Source organism: Prinia subflava, chromosome 3 (assembly GCF_021018805.1).
Source record: "Prinia subflava isolate CZ2003 ecotype Zambia chromosome 3, Cam_Psub_1.2, whole genome shotgun sequence".
In the NCBI taxonomy this organism is placed as follows: Eukaryota; Metazoa; Chordata; class Aves; order Passeriformes; family Cisticolidae; genus Prinia; species Prinia subflava.
The window spans coordinates 17,962,610-17,982,434 of NC_086249.1; the positions used below are offsets into that span (position 1 = coordinate 17,962,610).

A 19,825-nucleotide genomic window follows, 5' to 3' on the forward strand; every position below is an offset into this window, starting at 1 on the left:
TGAACAAGGCATTTGCAGGGAAGAAGAGATGATTTTCTCCAGCTTTGTCCATTTGTGTGCTGGTGCTCTTTTGCAGAGTGCTGCAATAAGGAGGCAAGGAGAGTATCCCTTCTTCTCTGGCACGGACAAGGTCAATGTGTAGCAGCACATCCTGTGGGACACACCCTTCTCCTCAGAAATCTCTGCCAGGTGCAGTCTCTCAAGGGGCAGTCCCAGTGCAGAGGCAAAGGCAGCCTGTTCTCTCCTTGAGATCCCCTTGAGAGTTCGAGAAGAGCAGACACAGAACTATTCTCTGTCATGCTCCAAGAGACACCAGCTTGGCAGGTCAGCAGCTTTTCCCAGAGCTGCACAACACATCAGGCCTGACTGGGATAAACAGAGATTGCACACTGCAGCTTGCAGGAGTCTGTGAGGGTGAGGGTTGCTAGGGAGGAGACAAATAGAAGCACACAGACATGCACAAGCATTCCTGAGATCTCCTTCTCCTCCCAACGTTTTGTGCCATGCTGTGCATTCCTGTGCACACACTCAGGCTGCCACACTGCCCCATCCTGCTCCATGACAGCCCTGAGCTGTGCCACCTACTGAACTCCCAGCTACTCATGCACACCCACGCTCCCACAGAGCAGGAAGCCAGAGGGGCAGAGTACAAGCACCTCCTGACTGCCTGCAGGTGTCATTCCCCACCGTTCCCGGACAGCCCACTGCCTTGTCTCATTTCAGACTCCCTCTCCCTGCCCTGCCCAGCCACAGAGAGACGTATCTCCTCCTCTCCACCTCTCCTCTTTACACATCTCCGTGTCTGTGCTGTCACCAGGGGCAGGTTGCTGGAAGGAGGGGCCCTTTCTCTATGGATTTCCACCGGTTCCTTGTGGCCATCCTGCTCCCTGTGGGTAAGTGGGCTTCCCTTCCTCCTCAGCAGCTGCACTGGAGCTGCTGCAGCCTCCTCGGCTGTGCTCCCAATTGCTGGCAGTGCCCCTTCCCCAAGGCTTCCCGAGGGAGGATGGGCAATGAACCAGGGGAGCTTTTCCACCACATAGGGAATGGGAAAACTGTGCAAAGCTACAGTTTTGGGCTTTTCCTGTCCCATTTTTAATCCTTCACTTGAGAGTAGCCAAGTCATTCCTTCTCCCAACAGATTTTCTGTTGCATTTGAAGCTGGTTTCTTTGGGGTTTTTTGATCCTATGTGTCTTTTTCAGAGAAGCAGGGCACTCTCCCAAAGCATTCTGCTATCCTGGTGGCATTCCATCCTAGGACATACCTGGAGGATGTGCATTTTTGTCCTCTTCAATGCATTTCACTTCCCACATTTCATCTCCTGTCTTTCCAGGCTGGGCCCTTCAGCAATCACCAGACACAGTTGTCCGGGTGGGAGACACCGTGACTCTGGAATGTTCTGCATCAGGGAAACTTTTCATAAACTTGTACTGGTACAAGTTACCCATGGAGAAGGATGCCAGATTGCAGCTGGTTTTGTATTCATTGGAAGGTGTCAAAGCTGATATTGAGAAGGAATTCCAAAATCGCTTCCAGAGTAATGGCACTAAGAACAACCATTTATCTGTGAAGATTCAGCATGCCCTACTCAATGACACAGGCACATATTTCTGTGCTGAACAAGATCCACAGTGACTCAAAGGCTGGTGCAGCATAGCACAAAGAAACAGGGATCTGCCACCAGCCCACACTGGCCCTTGTAATGACAGAACCCCAATTTTTTCACTTGCCCTCCAGCTCTTCAGGAAAGACGGTGTGTGTGTGTGTCTTTCTGTCCATCTGTCTGTATTCTGCATGGCATCTGGGTGCTTTTCTGTTCTTGCCCATCTCAGAATCCCATTCTGACTCTCATTTCTTCTTGGCCTCACTGTCTCAGCTCATTTCTCTGCCACTCCCAGACTGGTTCTCACTTTCCTCCTTCCATGTCTTTCTGTCTGTCCCCCTGACAGATGCTCTCTGTCTCTCACACCTAGTCCCTTCCTATTTCCTATTCCCTTCCTCATCTGTGTCTCCTTCCTTTCAATCTGTTACATCAGCTCCTGGTGGGTGAAGCAGGATGTGGAAGAGCTCACAGTATGCTTTCCTTCTCCAGCAGCTGGAAGGTCAAGGCCCAGGGTTACTTGGCCCCAGTGGCCTCCAGGGAAAGTCAGATTGCTGTGCACCAGTGACCCCAAGTTACTATCTTGTGACCTGAGTTCTTTGATGTTTGTGATGTAACACAAGTCCTGACCCTATCCAGGATCTGTAGGGAAATATCCACAGACATCAGCAGATACTCATGGCTAGCATCACTCCCTTTCTTCCTGCCCCCCTACAACTTTCCTTTCCTGTCTTCCTTTAAATTTTCATCCTTTTCTAGATTTTTTCTTTTTTTCTTACTTCTCTCCTTTCTTCCTTGCCTTCGTCCCTTTTCTGGCTTGTGTTCCTGCTTCTTTCCCTGCTGTAAGTTTTTTCATCCTGCAGCTTTTCTGCCTTCCCTCCTCACTTCCCACCTTGCTCTCTCCTGACCTTTTCTTCTTGGGATTTGGGACATCACAGCCTTGTTCTGGGACTCTGCAAGCACAGATAATGATATCCCAGTCAGCCTCCTGGCAAGAACCAACTCTTCGACATGGCAGATCCAAAGTCTCTACTCCAATGCCCTGCCTCCTGCTGACCTCCTGGGAAAACACCACCCTCATCCCTCTTCCATTCCTCATGCAGTGGTATGAGCAGGCTCAAAGAAAGCATGACATGCTGCAGCTGTTCGAGTTCCCAGGGGAAAAGGGACTGGCAAATTTTGAGGATGAAGTTCTGAATCACTTCAAGAACTGTTGAAATATGGGCTATTTCTTGTCCTGTTCAAAAAGAACAGAAATGATGTTCTGCTCAAGAAACAAGAGCAAGTAACTGATTGAAAGACTCCGGATGATGAATCTGCAAAGTGTTCCAAGACCCTGTCAACTGAGAGGCACTACTAAGAATAAATATTTTCCTTTGAGTGATGTTCACTGACGCTGTGTCCATATCACAGCCTATGGAAATTTCCAGACATACAGTGCACAAAATAGGGGTGCCTGAAAGTATTTATTAATTTTTCATAATTTTTGCTCATCCAGACCCAAAAGAACAGAAACGATGATGAGAAAATACAGGTCACACCAAATGAGCATCTCAGTTGGAGGCCATGGTGGACTGGATCCAGGAGACGTAGTTGCAAACCTTGGTGTAAACTCCGGGATAGCCCCTCTGGGCACATCCAATACCCCAGGAAACAATGCCCTGGAGCTGTCCATTGCAGACCACGGGACCGCCGGAATCTCCCTGCGCACACAAAGGGGATGGATATTCAGCAAATGGCAGCAGCCTCAGCAATGAGCCAGAGATCCCTGAGGTCACTGACTAGGGAGGAAGCCCTGTCAGGGGTACTCTGCACAAAGGTTCCACAAGGGCCGTTTCTGACACACACTCTCCACCTGATGTTACCATGCCTGACTTGAGCTCCCACGGAACCACAGCTAAGGATGAGTCGGCTGCCTGGTTTTGCCGGATGTGGTACTTGGCAAAGATTCAGGATATGTGTGCCTGAAGCCTCTGCTGTCATTCAAGACCTCAGATTTACCAGGGCAGTGAGTATAGCTGGCTGTGTAATGTGCAGGGCTCTTCAGCTGGGAAAAGGCAGGAGAGAAATGACTGGGAAAAGAGAGGCAGATGATTTACCTGGCAGGAGTCTTTTCCTCCCTCCAGGAATCCCACACACATCATGTTCTTGGTAATTTGCCCAGGGTAGGCATCAGAGCAGTCGGCGGCAGAGAGGACAGGAGCCTTCAGGCACTGGAGCTGGTCTGGGTAGTTACCTACAAGGACATAGGGAGAGAAGGCTGATGGCATTGCTGAGTCCTTTGCAGAGCTCGCAGAAGATCTTAGCGGAAAAGCAAATGCTGGACACCCTGTTCTAGCAGCCATGCTGCTTCCTCTCAACAGCAAACACCGAATGGGTTCCTTCAGTACAGATGGAACAAATTCTACCCATGGGCCCACCATTCTACACTGCAGCCACCTGAACTTTTCTGGTACCTGGAGTTTCATCAACTGGCAAGAGTGGGACAACTCTTGTGATACATACACTGGAAGAAACCTGAACCTCAGGAAAACTATCCTCTCCTCTTGTGCAGGTTAAGATGTCATCAGTGGAATAGAAACCACTTGCCATGCACTCGTCTGACCATTGGTGTGAGAGAATGAAGATCTCTAGTAGGAATTCTAGATCCAGAGTCCCAGACTTCTGCATTATTCTCTGAGAACTGACAACTCTGTTGATTTTAGCTGAATCCACTGTGCAGTCCCTACACTGACCCATCGCTGATAAACCTGTCCCACAGCAGTTCCCTGTGTTTTAGGCTGTCCTGTTGGGGGTGAGTGGCGAGGTCCTAGAGACTGTCCTGGGCCGCCAAGGTCTGCACATTCCCCAGAGTACTCACTGCCGCTGCTGAGAGTGTTGCCCCAGCCGGAGATCAGGCAGGTGGTGCCGGTGGCCACGCAGCTGGTAGGCAGAGGAATGGTTTGGACAGCAGTGCTGAGCTGGGCGGGGGTGGCCAGCTTGATGAGCATGATGTCGTTGTCCAGGGTGTAGGCGCTGTAGCCAGAGTGGCGGATGACTTTAGCGGAGTTGATAAACTGCTGTGTGGACTCGGTGAGTTCCAGGTTGTGTTTCCCGAGCTGCACTTGGATGCGACTGGAGAAGAGAAGGCACAGCATGTCCTTTACTGCTACTGGCGGGTTGAGAGAAAGCTCCCTGTCACTGAGTGCACTCGCTCCAACATCACTGCCACAGAAGCTTTCTGGGGCAGGGGATCTTTCTTGTCCTGCAGGGAGCCCTGGGATCCACCCCGGGATCTTAACCCACCCCCAGTACGGGTGGTGAATTTCTGCAGGTTTGTAAATACATGAGAGCAGTTGAATACAGAGCAGCACTTTATACAAATGTTCTGGGACAAGGCAAACCGCTCTAGCCTGACCTCATTCCTCTTCCTGTTCTCCAGGTCAATGCTTTAGCAAGATTCATGCAATTGATAAGAAATCACAGCCCAGAACTCATTGCCTGATTATCCCACTCTTATGTCAGAAACTGTTCTGCTTGCACAGAAACATTTGCAGAAGTGGAAAATGCCTCAGGATGCCTCGACCCAGCTTCCTGAATGATCCACCCATCCCTTGGCTGTCTCTGGTCAGAATGGAGGCACTTCCATATTTCTATCTCATAGCTCAGAATTCCTGCTGGAAGTGAACTGGAAGAAAGAAGTAGGTTAATGAAGGATGTAATTTTTCCACTCACGATTTGTAGCAGTGAGCAGCAGACAGGACCCACTGGCTGCTGATGAGGGAACCTCCACAGAAGTGATATCCAGAATTCAGGGACACCTGATAGGGCACAGAGTTCTTTGCACAGGTGTAGCCTCCCACAATCTTGTCATCATCATCTTCAGCAAAGGTGGGGAAGGCAACTGGGAGACAAGAAGTGCCATGTGTCAACAGGTGGCCTAAGGTCTTGTGGCCTGTAATTTGCCCTGTAATCTGCCCTGTGGCTGCCTGTCTGAAGCCCCTCCCTTGTAGGCTGCCCTTCTGTGGACACTCCGGGCAGCAGTGCTGGGCAGATCGAAGGCACATCCATTTGCTGCACTCTCTGACAAGGGATCAGACCTACACTGGTGCCTCACATATCTGCACCTAAAGCCCTGCTGGCTACTCCCTGAGGAAACACAAAGACATAGAAATGTTCTTGTTGGATCTGAACATGTGTGTGTCTTTCCCAGGATCCAGTCTACTGCAACAGTCAAGGGTTGACTAAAGGAAAAAGTAAAAACAAGTGTGCCGTGATATTATCTTGGAGCAGCTCCCCAGGGTCCAAACTTTTGCAGTTGCTTTAGGACGTCCTGGGCCAGAAGTATTCCCTGTGCACTCTTTAGTCCTGAAGAAGGTGGCAGCCTTTTTCTGATGCTATGGCCACATCTCTATGGTGGGTCAGGAACCCCTCTGAAGGCGTTCATTCCCCAGCTTGTGGCACAAGGCATTGTGAACAGACAGAAGATGGAAGTTGCAGGGCTCTGCCTGCAAACTTCTGCAAGTCAAAACTGGGCTTGGCTTTCCCCCAATAGGCTACCTTGCAGCTTTGCTCAGAAAATCAGCTTCCTATTAAACTACAGCAATAGAAATGAGCAATATACTCACCAGCCACCCCAATAAAGGCGAGAAGCAGCAGGCACTTCATGGTCTTGATTCAGCCTCAAGCCCAGACTGGCTGACTGGATGTTGGAACTGCTAGAAATACGTTTTTGGTAATGGTCTTATCTCTAGTCCAAGGCTTTCTCCAGACAAAAAGTACACAATGGAAAATTTGAAGATCCAAATGTGGGCATTAACAGGCATTGGTAGAATGTACAAATCACATACTCGTTAATCATAAACCTCTGCTAAGATAGAGAGCTATTTTAATTATTCCCTAAGGTAGCCTTCAATCTAAAAATACCTTTTGGCTTTGGAAGGTGTGTAGTTGTTTGTCTGTCTCATTCTTGTATACAGCACCTGTTGAGAACAACTGTCAAACCTCTTCCAGATTCCTCTGTGCTGATGGTATCTTTCTTAAAAATGCATATTTTTACCCAAGGTTGCATATTGTAGGTAGTGGACAGAAAGATCCATTGCTTTCATTTGGAAAAAAAATCCAGCAAACCCAGTGGTGAACTTTGTTAAGTTTATTTTAGCAAATCTCTTTACTTGAATAATGTGTGTTTTAATCATATGCAGCACAGTGTTTTACTAAATCAAATTCCTCCGTTGTAGTATCAAAAGGGAGGATAGAAAAGCTATCCTGTGCTCCTCACTGCTTCCCACGTCAAATAGTTCAATTGTGGGAATGCTCAGCATCTCCCTTGTCTAATTTCTTTCTCCTAACCTGTGTTAAAGTATCTGCCCAAGTACCAAACCATGCTTTTATTCATCTTTGGAATGTTCTACAGAGATTCATTTTTGCCACACAAGACTTTCAGTCTAATGCTGATGTTTATGAGTGTAATGTGGATGAGCAAGAATCCTGTGAACACAAATAGAGAGATCTTCTGAAATCCCTCTCTGTGGGGGAGTTCTGTCATGACACAAAGTTTACTAAAGCTTAATGCTTTGCTGAATAATCATGTTCATTCTTCAAGCAGCTGCCAACTTCATCATGTTAGCTCCTGAAAGACACAGGATTCTCTCCAGAGACAATAAAGAGAAGCCATATGTTTGGAGATGCTGGAATAGTTTGAGAGACTAAATAGGAATATTCTTCCTACTCCATTTCTTGGTTAAATTTTGTGGGTCCAGGAGGACTTAAACACACAGTGTCACTGTCCAGATGTTAATTTTCCTTTATGTTGAAGTACAAGTCCGAGGCCGGGGACTCCTCCAAGGGGATACATGAATTTTGTTTCCCCTTAAACTGGTATTAGTGCACAGCTTTCTTACAAGCATGTTTTATCCTGTAAAAGAAAAAAAGCATTAGAAGCTTTCTGTGAGAAAGGAAAATGTCCGCAATGGACTAAGAGGGTCAAAAATTACCCAAGCTGTCCAATCCCGTCATAACTAAGTGGAGCAAGAAAATTTTCAGTTTATGTAGTGTTTCATTTGATCCGTAGATTTCTGATTTATTTGTCTAAAACATGCATTGGCATAGAAAGACACAGATGTTTTAGAACAATATTTTGCCTGATCTATTGCTCTCATATCCTGTAAAATAACCTTTAGGCTATGATTGCTTCCCTTTCCTTCCTTCATGGGGTTTTACATTTGGTTTAATATCCACAAATTTCAGGTGAATTAGCAAGTGAGCATTTGAATCAGGAAGCTAGACCATCCCTGCCTTTATCTTGGTACATTTTATTTTTTTTTTTTACTTATTTTGTCTACTCTATTCTTTAACTTATAAGTTATTCTTAACAGCAGGAAGTGCCTATAGGGCTGGCTAATAATCCCCAAGAATGAGATCTCTGAGGTTCCCTATGCTACTGGCTGAAACTTCTTCCCAGGCTACTGCTAAAGCTCATGGGCAAAGATCTGGGTCATAGCTGTAGTGGCTCTTGTGTTCCTAAGTCCTTGATGGCAGGTATCTAGTGAATATACCTCACCCAAGCCCCTCTCATCCTCCTAACAGCCTCTCTGACACCCCTTCCAGAGGCTCCCATTAAGCCCAGAACTCCATGGTGTGTGCCCTGATCATGGGGCAAACTGATGTCAAATGAAGGCAAATGGTGTTTCTGACACAATTCTGAGGTCACCCAGCAAGCAGTCTCACAGCAGCCCTTCAGGCCTTTCCATGAGAACTATGGAGGATGAAAGACCCCTTTGAATTACAGCTGAAATTAGAACACCCTCTGATGGCCCTCCTTGCTTTCTTGCTTTAGGAGGAGAAATCCCTGTCTGAAACATAAATAACTCTTTCTGCTCAGTGCTGCTGAACATCCCACAGACCCACTGAAATGTTTTTTATAGTATCCTTCAAAGAATACACTCAAGGGTGTACATGCATTGCTGAAAACAAGTTTCTCATTTCATGCAGTGATGCTGCATTAGAAAGCTGGGGGTTCCAGGGGCACAGGAAGGGGGAGGACTCGTGACTGAAGGGCAGCTGTGTTAGGTATTATCAGTGGAGAAGCAATGGCAGCTTGTTTTTCTGGAACTCCATGTTCCTAGTTCAGGTATTTTGGTCAGCTGGATCATCACAGGACTCAGATAAAGGAAATACATTTGTCCAGGCTGATGCAAGATCCTGGGAAAAGGAAACCTGGTAAAACAATGGGCTGACAGAGGTAAAGCTTCCCATGAGCATATATCAGGAGTTTCTGAGCTTAGTCCTTTTACATCTCAGTCATGGGTTTGATCCCTGTATGAGCCATTCACTTATGAGTTGGACTTGATGATCCCTGTGGGTCCCTTCCAACTCAGAATATTCTGTGATTCTGTGATCTCACAGAGCTTTGTGGTGGAGGAACAATTGCTCCTCTCTTCCCAAGTGTCTCCTGCCAGTGAAGTGTTCCTGGACAGACACACCTAGGACTGGGAACATCAACTCCTCAGTTACTGGGAGACCAGGAGAGTGTTTAGTGATGGGCTGTGCATCTTCTAGACTTTGCATCTGTAATCCATATTCAGTGACAGGCTGCTGGCTTATGATGTTCCAGTGCAGGAGTCTTCAAAGTGGGGTGCAAGACGATGCACTGACGTGTGAGGTGGAAGCACTAGAACTTTAGCATTACACGTATCTAACTACCAGCTGCTAAATGTACATTTACTGGGTGTATGTGTTTAAAAATACTTTACTAATGAGGTGTACAATGAAGAATTTTTGGAGAACACTGATCTAGTACTGTCAAAAATATTTTACATGGGTTTCTTACATTTTGCTATAAAATCCAATGTCCAACACTGTCCAATTCTGCAGAGCCTTCATGTCCTCTCTGATTTCTTCACTACCTTGCAGCCGTTCTGGTTTTTGTTAATTTTGGAGGCGGGGGGGCGGGTGAAGAAGGTAAGTTATGACCTCTTTCAGAGTGCCTGAGCTCAGGAACTGGGAAGAGATTCTGAATGACTTTGGCCAGAGGAACTGAGGGAATAAGAAGTAAGAGAAGATCATGGTACTAGGAAGAAGGGTAGGAAAATTCTAAAAACAGGGGCCCCCCACTGAGACAAATGTGGATATAAAGCCTCAGTCTTTGAGATGGGAAACAGACTGTATCCTAGTAATCTTCAACAAGTGGTTGGACCAGAAAGGAAGGGTCTTGAAAGGACATAGCAGATGGGGGACATCAGATTTGAAAGTATTTACTTAAACCATCTAATCCAGCACATGATCTGTAAGAGAGCAGCCTGAAGAACTTTCCCTGCAGGGTCTGTGTGCCCCAAGCCTATAAAAACTGGGCAATTTTAACATCTCCAAACCTAGAAGCTGACACTTTGCTATAAAAATATGGGATGGAGATTTTGGGAAACAAAAAGGAAGACAATGAAGGACTGAAAAAAGTGTAAAGGTAGTGAGTGATGTGGAAAGTCAGATAGTCTGAAAAACTTGGGAAGAAGTTTAGAGGTGGTAGCCAGCAAGGCTGGCACAGTGAAATAGAATGGATGAGGAAGAGGAACTTTCACCAAACAAGCAGACAAGCTGCTTGCATTAGAAATAGAATTTGACTGGCCTGGTTGGGGGTGAGCGCTGCAAAGGAGCAGCATGGGTCTGACTGGGCAGGGGATGACAAGCCTGAGGAGGAAGGATTTCTCTAAGAATTGTCTGCAAAGGATTGGCCCTGGAGAACCTTCCTGTACTAGTGTAGACTACTGAAAGAAACTGGCCTGAGATGCCTTAAATCCCCTAAAACTAAAGAGACATCTGATGCTCACAGTCACCACTGACTTAGATGCAGTCCTATTCCAGACCTTACACACTTAGTCTACATGTAGGTCTGATAATGGGTTGTCAGTGCCTTCCTTGCATTGCAATAGGCATTTTTCTCTATCATTTGGGACAGGGAAGACCACCTTTGCCTGATGCTCTGTTTCATAACATTAGTTTCCAAATCCAGCACAAACCCCTGCTCAGCCAGTACTTAATGCTCCCAGTTTATGTTAAACACTCTTCAGTAGGAATCTCTTCCTTATTCTGTTAGTTCTCCTCCATGTGGGCAGCATACCTCAGCCGTCTTCCATGGGGGAAGAGGGCTGAGGTACTCTTCCACCTGGACACGAACTGTGGCCCTTTTCCATGGGAAACAGAACTCACCCTGCCCCCCAGTTCCTGATGTCACTTGGGAGGAGGCGTTCGGCACTCCAAGGGCAGCCAGAGTCCTAGGTTTTGGCAGCTTTGATCTCGGAGAAATCCTGCAAAGTTCGTAATTTTAGTAGACAGAAGCCCATTGACAGCCCATTGACAGCCCATTGACTGACAGACACAGTCATTGTCGTAACTCTTCTACGGTCTCTTTTGCACCTAGGGTGGAGATCTCACAGTTTTTCCCCAAGGCTCACTGTTAGGCTGGGTTGACAGAGGGGAGGTTGCCACAGCTCCAGGCCCCCTGGCCCAGCTGGCAGTAAGAATGAGATTGTCTCCTCAGAATTTATACAGCTAAATACCAAGCATACATACACGTACACACAGCTGAACACATGGAACAACACAGATGCACCCACAGCACTGATGGCCTCATCTTTTGTCCTTCTCTGGCTGGGGTTCACAGTGGGAAATCAGGGTTCTAGACAAGGGTTCTATAGTGGGAAATACATGTAAACACAAGTACAGTGTGCAAGCTTTCCACAGATACTGACTCCAGTGGCTGTCACTGCATCCCAGTCACCACTTGTGCTGGCCCTTGGACCTCTGAGCCCTCAAGTCATGCAGCCCCACTTACTGTGTTATATCCACACACACACCTCTCACAGAGCTCCCTCTCCAAAAAATGCCTGGGACTCCCCTGCTCCCTCTGGTTGCCACCTCTCACTGTTTCTTGCCATTAGAGACACACACCTGAAGCCCAGGTCACCTCATTTACTTGTCAGGTAGTCTGGCTTCACGTTCACTAGTGATCACATACTCACACACCCTTCCTCTCCCCAGATGCCAGCATGGGAACACAAGGCCTCTCTTGCCTGTGGCCCTGCTCCAGTGTCTGCTGCTTAAGTTCACCCACTCTGGTCTCTCCAGCTGCTGGTGCCTGTGGTCTGACTCCAGTTCCTAGCCCTTACATGTCCAGACACAAAACACATTCACATTGAATAGACCGTTCCTCACTCAGGTAAATACTTAGAAATGGAACTTAGTAAGACAGGGATTACGCTGAGCTAAGCCAGTAAAAAGCATAGCCAGACAAGCATACTCACCAGAATCCATTTTATTTTATGTGAGTGGCCCATTTTATAACTGTATTCCTCCACTTTTCTGCATCTGTTCTTCCCCAAGTACAGTAGTTCAGGGTCTTGCTTGGGAAGACTGACCATACCTGTCTTTATCGTGGTACTTTTTTGTTTTCTCTTGTTTCATCTTTAATCTTCAAAGAAAATAGACTGAAAGAATTAGACATTTTGAACAGAAAAATGAAAGGGTTGTCAATTTAGCTACTCTTCAAAAGGCAGTAACATATTAAGCAGTTCTTAAGAGACACACTAGAGGTCCTGAGTTACATCTCCCAGATGCTTCCTCTCTTTGGAGAGTCGGCAATCATCTTTTGTTTCCTGAGACAGAAAAGGCAATCTGAATAAAAATCTTCATCCTGGAATGAGTAATAAATTCTAATGTAAGTGATTAAAGAAGAAGGTGTAGCCCAACTGCACTGAAATGATTTTGCTTTGTCTCGGAGTTCTTACAGAGAACAATCTTAGAATTAATTCCCACAGTCTCCACAACCTGTTTCATTTCTCATCAAGTCTGTGCAACAGTTTCTCCCTTCAGGATTTAAGGTCTGATTACTACTGGAAAAAAAGGCTTTTAACAGGCTTTTAGCATGATAGACTAAAAATCCTGTACTATCTTAATGCAAAAGGTATGCATTTTGGGACATTGATAAAAGCAGTAGTGTCTTACAGAACTGTCTTGACACGGTCCATGGCAGTGTCTAAAATTGTCCCATCCTAGCAGTAAGGTAAAAGGGAAAAATGGCAATAAAATCAAATGAAGAACAAGTAAAATCAAAATAAACCTTCCATAAAATGAAGAAAAGCTTGTGAGAAGATAAAAATATGCATGAAAGAATAATCAGTATTGAAACGTAAAAGGATATGGAATTATATTAAATTTGTTCAAATTTATTTGCTAACTAATATATTGACTTTGAAAACGGCATGAAAATTCAAAGCAAAATGTAAAAGTTATGGAGGGTAATTAGAAAACCAAAAAGGTCCATATCATCTGCAATTCCTTTACAAGTCACTGAAACTGGCTCAACATCATGGCAGCACAGGTAAAGAATAATTTCTCCTGAGAAAACCCCAGAACTGGCTAAACATCTTGGATGCAAAGTGTCCATGACACTGAACATGATACAAAATCTTCATATATCATATAAAATGCATTTTCATTCCTGACTGGGAAGAAGCTATAGCTTCTCAGGTAATATCTGTTAACTCCCCTAAAAAGAACGATTTAAAAAGTGAGATGGGGAACATTCACTACCAAATTTTTGAGATTTCCACTGCTCTGAATCCTGGAGGATTTAGGAACCAAGCCTCAGGTCCCAAGAAAGTACAGTCTTGCCAGGATCATAGACAGAACATGTCTTTTATATAAATGTCTAGAGGCCAAGCAAAGATATAAACCTCTCTAGAGTATCAGGAAATACAGGAGAGGGGATAATAACAAAATATGAAGAAACAGAGAAAACCTCAGAAATATCCCCCATTGTTTGCAAGACACAATATCAGGATTACTGAAGGTCACTGGAATTAAATGTGTGTGTTTCATTAAAAGCACTACAGAGAAAAGAAGCAATTGTAATAATAATGTTAAATCTTACATTTTCAGAAAAGAATGGAGAGTGGCGTAGGTTCTATATAGAGAAGTGTATAGAATAGAATAGAATACATTCTATATATAGAATAGGCTAGCTAGGATGTATCTGGCAGGTAGAAACAAACAGAGTGTTCATGAGGTTCATGTTTAACTATGGTTTTTGCTTTGAGAAAAAACGTCTGATGGAGATGTTTTTTGTAAGTGAATTAGAGCTCCCAGGAAGATTAACCAGCAGGGAATATGCATCCCTGGCTGGAAAGAAGAAGAAATTAAGATATGAGTAAACATGATTTTTGTGCCTTTGCTATCTTGATCTATCATCTTTGCTTTTGAATAAGAGGTTCCGAGTTGTGAGATGCCATGTTCCAGATACTAAGAACAACTCTTCAGAACAAAACAATACAGGTGTACTTTTGCCGGAAGTCCTTCTGCAAAGATGGCCCAAGTTATATCCAGGGATATAAACGGGACAAAAGATCATTTATGAATCCACTCATCCCGGGTTCCTGTCTCACCTCCAACACCCAGACCTTCTCAGCGTGGAGTGACAGCTCAGCATTCAGCCAGCAGCATGCTGGTGTGCGAGAAATTCCACATTTGTGTCAGGAGCTGAGAACACTGCCTTGTGGAAAGGCCAAAGCAGACCTTGGAGCCACGTGAAAATGTAGCTTTGCTTTTAGTGGCTCAGCAAAGAAAGCTGGACGGTCCCTGCTCTCTTGCCTGCCCGAGCTTGACAGACAAATCAGGGCAAGGGGAGGGGCACCGGTCTCTCTTAACTATTCTCTCACAGTGAGCAGGAGCACAGTGTCCTGGGAGAGCTGGAGGGCCATGCTGGCTGTTGTGCTTGCTCTTTTACCTGGTGAGAGACAACAGCAGGTCTGCAGCAGGGCTCTCATCCAGGCCATGCAGGGCTAATGCTACGCAGACGACCCCTTTGGCCATCAGCTGTACTCCTACTCCTCACTCTCTCTTGTCATCTCTTATTAATGCAGGTGTTGGGGTCGCATTTTACATTGCACAGCGGCCCGAGAAAGTCCTTCAGAGACCTGGAGACTCTTTGACCATCTCCTGCTACCAGAATTATAATAACTTTGCCTCCATGTTCTGGTACCAGCAGCCTCCAAGAGATGGTTTGAAGCTAATAGTCAGCAGTAGTTCATGGAGGCATAACCTTTATGAGGATGGTTACAGTGAGGCCAAGTTTGAAGTAATCAGAAAGGATAGTGACTCTTTTCTGATGACAATCAAGAATGTGACATCCAAGGATGAAGCCACGTATTTCTGTGCTGCGAGCGATCACACGGTGTAGCGAGGGCGTTGAACACTAAGATAAAATCCCCACCTTCTCTGAGAGAGAGAGGGAGTCTTTGAAAACTGTGAGACAGTCAGGAGAGGGGCAGAGGAAGAGCAGAAAGAAGACTAGGTCGAAGTTGGGGCAAGAGACCCAGGATGTTTTGAAGGGGAGAGAGACAGAGCAGTGCAGCAGCCTCTGCCTTTGAAGGCAAAGACCCTCAAATAGAAATACAAACCCACAGATAAGGCATAAAGAATTGAGGCATGGCTGGTATGGTTAGATAAGGCAGCAGATATTTCTGATGATTAGTACTACAGAAGCACAGTCATGTTCTAGGCCCCTAGTTCCCCACAAATACCCCCACAGCACCAGGAAGAAGAGTACAAAGCAACCAGAGAATTCAAAGTTTATCCACGTACTCATGATCCACACAGAACCGAAGTGCCCAATTAGAAACTGATCTGTGTGTGAGGGGAGTTCTGCCCCTGATTATACACTTAGGAGGATGGGACCAGTAACAGTGGAGAAAAACATACCCAGGGGACCAGGCATACCTCCCACTGTGAAAGGAACTGTCCTTTAGCATCTTTACAAGCAACAGTGTGCACTGCAGCATTTTATCCACCTGCTTCACACGCTGCTTAATTGCAGGATCCCTTTCTTCCCTGCCACAGGAATTCATACAGTTCTGAGCTGGACCCAGGCATCCCTTCAGGGCAAAACCTCACAGGCAGAGAAAAGAAATCACAAAGAACTGCTCTTACTTGTGAGGAACAGCTGAAGGCAGAAATTTCCTCCCATTGTGCCTCTGTCTCCGTTACTTGCAGAGATGAACTTTTGATGAACTAATTGTTCTTCTGTGATGGACCTGGGAAAGCCGAGGGCAGGGTATTATTAGGGTTTCTTCACCTGCCACTGCTTGTCCATGCTCCTGTTTTTATTGCATAACCTAAGACTTACCTTTTCTCCAAAGGAAGGCAAACAGCACGTAAAAGAGCAAAAGGTGTTTTTAAGAAAATGGCTATACACCTGAGCATTTTGGGTTCTGTTTTTAGGCTGACAGTGGCCCTGACAGTCTGCATACCTGCCACTGAGCATGAACTGATTGTCTCATGTGGAGGGCACAGCATATGAAGCACTTGGCTCTTGCAGGTAGCAAATGTACTGTGCTGCTCCATGATGTGGCAAAGCTGGATATGGATATGCTGAAGTGACACACACTGTGTGATCGCAGCAAAAGAAGGAATGGGAGGTGATAAGAATAGCTGGTGAGAGCAAGGAGCAAGAATCAGGTGGGAGCATGTCCTGTAAAAGATCCTCACCCTCCACGTCACCAACATTGCTGGAAGACTCCTGCAGTGCCAAGACGGATCACTCAGTTTCATGCTGGAATCTGAGTCTCCTGATCAACCACTCTACATAAACATACCTGTGCTAGAAAGAAAGTAAAGTGTTCTAGGCTAGGGAAGCCCTAGCCCAGCATGTGAGACACCTTTCTAGCCAGTATTGTCCTGGCTTCAGGGACTGCTCAGCAGCAAATGTAACACAGGACTCTTTGCTCTCAAGGAGCACTCCTCTGCTCTTCAGAACATCCTCAGGTCCATGATCTCCTCCCTGTTCATGTCAGACTACAGACAAAGAGCAGGGAAGCACTGGGAAAGCGTTCTCTCATATAGCAGCGACATACTGAGTTCCTTTTTTTCTTTAGCCTCTGACCTTTTGTAGAGATCATCTCTGTAAAACATGCTCATGCTGATGCCGTCTGGAATTATTGAACTGTTATTGCTGATCCAAATGCCCTGTGAAAGTTTCAGGAAAACTAGTTCATGGTAGAATCATGAAGGAATACAAACACTTTGTTTTTTGTTGTTATGTTGGGGTTTTTGTTTGTTTGCTTGTTTGTTTTTAATTCTGTTCAACAAAGTTACCTCTTCCTGAAAATCATTTACAGTCCTAGCTCAGACCTTTTTCATAAGCACTGCAAGCCACCTTTTCAGCTCTGGTAATACAACAGAGGAAGGATCCTTTCTATTTCTCAACTCCTGAGTATTTTTAGTTTTGACTGGCAAATGCAGTTTTAAGGCCTTGTGATAACAAACTTATCAGTCACCTTCAACATACAGCAGTTTAATGAGATGGCTATTGAGTGCTCACAGCTGTGCAATTTCCAAGTGGTAATAGCAAACCACAGAGATCTGTAGATTCATTGCCATTGTGAATTCTGTGGTTACAGTTCCCTCTTCCAGCTCTAAGGGACATTTTTCTCCCATGCAGTACTTCTTTGGCCAGCCTGAATTGCATCTGCACAAAAGGCTACTATTCTAAGAAGTTTCTCATGAAACAGCTACTCTCCTTCTTGTCTCACTGCTTGTCCTCAGATTTGTTCAGATCATTAACCAGATTCCTCTTTCCACTGTTTTATATTTTCAGTGAACAGATAGGCCCTTAAAAAGAAAAATGTGAGAAAAAGAGAAAAAAGGGGAAAAGAGAAAAATGGAGAAAAGAGAAAAAATGGAAAAAACATAAAACCTCAGAAGTATCCCCCATTGTTTGCAAGACGCAATATCAGGATTACTGAAGGTCACTGGAATTAAATGTGTGTGTTTCATTAAAAGCACTACAGAGAAAAGAAGCAATTGTAATAATAATGTTAAATCTTACATTTTCAGAAAAGAATGGAGAGTGGCGTAGGTTCTATATAGAGAACTGTATAGAATAGAATAGAATACATTCTATATATAGAATAGGCTAGCTAGGATGTATCTGGCAGGTAGAAACAAACAGAGTGTTCATGAGGTTCATGTTTAACTATGGTTTTTGCTTTGAGAAAAAACGTCTGATGGAGATGTTTTTTGTAAGTGAATTAGAGCTCCCAGGAAGATTAACCAGCAGGGAATATGCATCCCTGGCTGGAAAGAAGAAGAAATTAAGATGTGAGTAAACATGATTTTTGTGCCTTTGCTATCTTGATCTATCATCTTTGCTTTTGAATAAGAGGTTCCGAGTTGTGAGATGCCGTGTTCCAGATACTAAGAACAACTCTTCAGAACAAAACAATACAGGTGTACTTTTGCTGGAAGTCCTTCTGCAAAGATGGCCCAAGTTATATCCAGGGATATAAACGGGACAAAAGATCATTTATGAATCCACTCATCCCGGGTTCCTGTCTCACCTCCAACACCCAGACCTTCTCAGCGTGGAGTGACAGCTCAGCATTCAGCCAGCAGCATGCTGGTGTGCGAGAAATTCCACATTTGTGTCAGGAGCTGAGAACACTGCCTTGTGGAAAGGCCAAAGCAGACCTTGGAGCCACGTGAAAATGTAGCTTTGCTTTTAGTGGCTCAGCAAAGAAAGTATCATCAAAGAAAGCTGGACGGTCCCTGCTCTCTTGCCTGCCCGAGCTTGACAGACAAATCAGGGCAAGGGGAGGGGCACCGGTCTCTCTTAACTATTCTCTCACAGTGAGCAGGAGCACAGTGTCCTGGGAGAGCTGGAGGGCCATGCTGGCTGTTGTGCTTGCTCTTTTACCTGGTGAGAGACAACAGCAGGTCTGCAGCAGGGCTCTCATCCAGGCCATGCAGGGCTAATGCTACGCAGACGACCCCTTTGGCCATCAGCTGTACTCCTACTCCTCACTCTCTCTTGTCATCTCTTATTAATGCAGGTGTTGGGATGGGAGCCTACATTGCACAGTGGCCTGAGAAACTCCTTCAGAGACCTGGAGACTCTTTGACCATCTCCTGCTACCAGAATTATAGTAACCTTGCCTACATGTTCTGGTACCAGCAGCCTCCAAGAGATGGTTTGAAGCTAATAGTCAGCAGTAGTACATGGACTCAGAACTCTTACGAGGATGGTTACAGTGAGGCCAAGTTTGAAGTAATCAGAAAAGGTAGTGACTCTGTTCTGATGACAATCAAGAATGTGACATCCAAGGATGAAGCCACGTATTTCTGTGCTGCGAGCGATCACACGGTGTAGCGAGGGCGTTGAACACTAAGATAAAATCCCCACCTTCTCTGAGAGAGAGAGGGAGTCTTTGAAAACTGTGAGACAGTCAGGAGAAGAGCAGAGGAAGAGCAGAAAGAAGACTAGGTCGAAGTTGGGGCAAGAGACCCAGGATGTTTTGAAGGGGAGAGAGACAGAGCAGTGCAGCAGCCTCTGTCTTCAAAGACAAATTATTAATCAGACCCCTCCTTCCACCATCAAATCTTTTCAGTGCACAGATACTCCCTGAAGAAGAGCTGTTGCCTAAACTTATGGAGTTGTGGTGAAAAGCATTGGATGTTTATGGAAAGCTTCCTAGCGTCTCTAAAACAAATCTATAAAGCTCTGGAAGTCTCTGGAGTATGCCATGCTTCTTTGTACCTGCTTCTTCTGTAAACTCCAAAGAATGCAGTACAGGTACAACTAATGCAATCTCTAGTTTCCTGTGAAATTCTCGCACTATATAGGATATAATTTTTAGAAAATATATCCCTAAGTGTTTCTTCCTTACATTTTCTTGTTTTTTCTTGAGTGAAATCTTATGCAGCACAGCCTCCAAAACCCAAAACCCCTCCTATGAAAGACTTGGAAATAAAAATCAAGGCTCTGTCTTCCCTTTCTTTTCTTACTCACATTTATTTGAATTCATGGCCAGCAAGTCCTTTGCTTTTGACAGGTTACAAAGGAACATTAAGGTGTGACAAGACTGGTCTCTGCTGGCATGTCTGGGAAATTGCCTTTTGAACATGACCTGAGGAGCTGATAGCACCACATACACCTTCAAATCTAATAGAAACATGACTTCCTTCTTTTTAAATGAAAGACACCTCATGGAAGAGAGTCTGTAAGTGACAGTAAGGACACTAATGGAGCTCTAGATTAGAGATGAAGACAGAATAATCTTAAATGAATATTAGTCCAATGGCTTAATACCCTGAATAAATAGTGTTGAGATCAAAGGGAGACTAAGACCAAGGTAGGAAAATAATATCCCACTATTAGTTTTATTATTTAGGCTGTTACAGCCAAAAAAAAATCCTAAATG

General features: G+C 45.1%; 1 protein-coding gene and 1 gene segment (V, D, J or C); one reads left to right on the forward strand and one right to left on the reverse strand.

Annotated features, from left to right (window-relative positions):
* Window positions 1-761: 761 nt before the first annotated feature.
* Window positions 762-19,825, forward strand: part of LOC134548935 (T cell receptor beta constant 2-like) — a 29,161-nt gene continuing 10,097 nt past the window's right edge. The window contains 2 exon segments of the C gene segment in view: window positions 762-893; window positions 1,332-1,629. Coding sequence covers window positions 851-893; window positions 1,332-1,629 — 341 coding nt within the window.
* On the reverse strand, window positions 3,092-6,324 carry LOC134548926 (trypsin I-P1-like). The gene is made up of 5 exons (XM_063394172.1): window positions 6,206-6,324; window positions 5,313-5,481; window positions 4,459-4,712; window positions 3,698-3,834; window positions 3,092-3,301 (listed from the first exon to the last, which is right to left on the reverse strand). The coding sequence occupies exons 1-5, from the start codon at window positions 6,243-6,245 to the stop codon at window positions 3,152-3,154; spliced, it is 750 nt and encodes a 249-aa protein (XP_063250242.1). The 5' UTR covers window positions 6,246-6,324; the 3' UTR covers window positions 3,092-3,151.

Coding starts and splice junctions, on each gene's coding strand:
- LOC134548926 (XM_063394172.1), bottom strand. CDS start 6,245: ATGAAGTGCCTGCTGCTTCTCGCCTTTATTGGGGTGGCTG. Junction 5,482..6,205: donor CGCCTTTATTGGGGTGGCTG/GTGAGTATATTG, acceptor CTTGTCTCCCAG/TTGCCTTCCCCACCTTTGCT. Junction 3,835..4,458: donor CAACACTCTCAGCAGCGGCA/GTGAGTACTCTG, acceptor ATGTCCTTGTAG/GTAACTACCCAGACCAGCTC.